General features: G+C 49.6%; 1 protein-coding gene across 5 annotated transcripts in view; it reads left to right on the forward strand.

The window, feature by feature from the left end:
• Window positions 1-1,398, forward strand: part of Slc4a9 (solute carrier family 4 member 9) — a 13,423-nt gene that overhangs the window by 6,978 nt on the left and 5,047 nt on the right. For 4 of the 5 annotated variants that reach the window (XM_005355958.1, XM_005355959.1, XM_005355961.1 and 1 more), the window contains exons 15-16: window positions 80-241; window positions 339-517. In XM_005355958.1, the coding sequence (XP_005356015.1) occupies window positions 80-241; window positions 339-517 (341 nt within the window). The remainder of the gene's footprint in view (window positions 1-79; window positions 242-338; window positions 518-1,398) is intronic. The other variant, XM_005355960.1, reaches the window with a different exon arrangement.

Consider the following 1,398-nt stretch of genomic DNA (forward strand, 5'->3'; position numbering starts at 1 on the left):
GGAGCAGGAGGAGGTAGGGGTGTGCAGGTGAGGTGTTCTCAGAGACATTTTCCAACCCGTCCATGGAATGTCCCCTCAGCCTACACTCCCTGGGCGTGGTTGGCTGGTGTCTCCTTTTGGAGCTAACCCCTGGTGGCTAAGTGTGGCAGCTGCCTTGCCTGCTCTGCTGCTGTCTATCCTTATCTTCATGGACCAGCAAATCACAGCCGTTATCCTCAATCGCGCAGAATACAGACTGCAGGTAAGGCTGCCAGGTCAGGTCCTAGACAAGAGAAAGAAACTCCAGAGTCAGGTACATACGGCACTTCTAGCTTCCAATCAACCCCCTTTTCCTGCAGAAGGGAGCTGGCTTCCACCTGGACCTCTTCTGTGTAGCTGTTTTGATGCTGCTCACATCAGCACTTGGGCTGCCCTGGTACGTCTCAGCCACTGTCATCTCTCTGGCCCATATGGATAGTCTTCGGAGAGAGAGCAGAGCCTGTGTCCCTGGTGAAGCCCCTCACTTCCTGGGCATCAGGTAAAATAGAGTCAGTAGGCTGGAGTGAGAGGGGCGTGGCACATAAGGGTTATGTGAGTTATTTGGGCCGCTTGAGTTCTGAATTTAAGCCCCGTAAGAACTGTAGCAGGGAAAGTTGGTGCCTCTGAGATGGGTGAGGGGCCTCTAGAAGAGCATTATACAGGTGGTGGTGGCACACAACTTTAATCCAAACACTGGGAGGCAGAAGCAAGCAGATCTCTGTTTGAGGCAAGCCTGGTCTATAGAGTGAGTTCCAGGACAATCAGAGCTACACAGAGAAATCCGGTCTTGAAAAACCAAACCAAACCAAATCAAATCAATCAACCAAGCAACCAACCAACCAACCAAACAAACAAACAAACAAACAACAATCCCAGCCCCAGAAAGAAGAGTATTATACATGTAAGGGTGAAGGTAGTTAGGGCTAAAGTGGAGGGTGAGGTGCCACCTAACAGTCCTCACTCAATGTAGAAGCATACCACGGACACTGCGAAAGAATCCATGACAAAAACAGTTGTGTAGCCATTGGAAACAGAGTCTACCTGAAATGCATGAAATTGACTAACTTTGTAAATTATGAACTGCAACTCTTTATGGCAGTGGAAACTGCTAATTTCCCACCATAATAAAAAACAAACTATGGAACTGGGGATGGAATTCAGTGGTGGTGCTCACCAAGTACATATGAGGCCCTAGCTCAATTCCTAGAACCACTAAAACAAACAAACAAAAGACACAATGGGCTGCTGAGGTGGTTCGGTGGGTAAAGGCACTTCCGGTCACACCCCATGACTTCCTCTGGGTGGTAAAAGAAAGAACTGAGAGCCGGGCGATGGTGGCGCACGCCTTTAATCCCAGCACTCGGGAGGCAGAGGCAGGCG

This window comes from Microtus ochrogaster, chromosome 18 (assembly GCF_000317375.1).
Source record: "Microtus ochrogaster isolate Prairie Vole_2 chromosome 18, MicOch1.0, whole genome shotgun sequence".
Classification (NCBI taxonomy): domain Eukaryota; kingdom Metazoa; phylum Chordata; class Mammalia; order Rodentia; family Cricetidae; genus Microtus; species Microtus ochrogaster.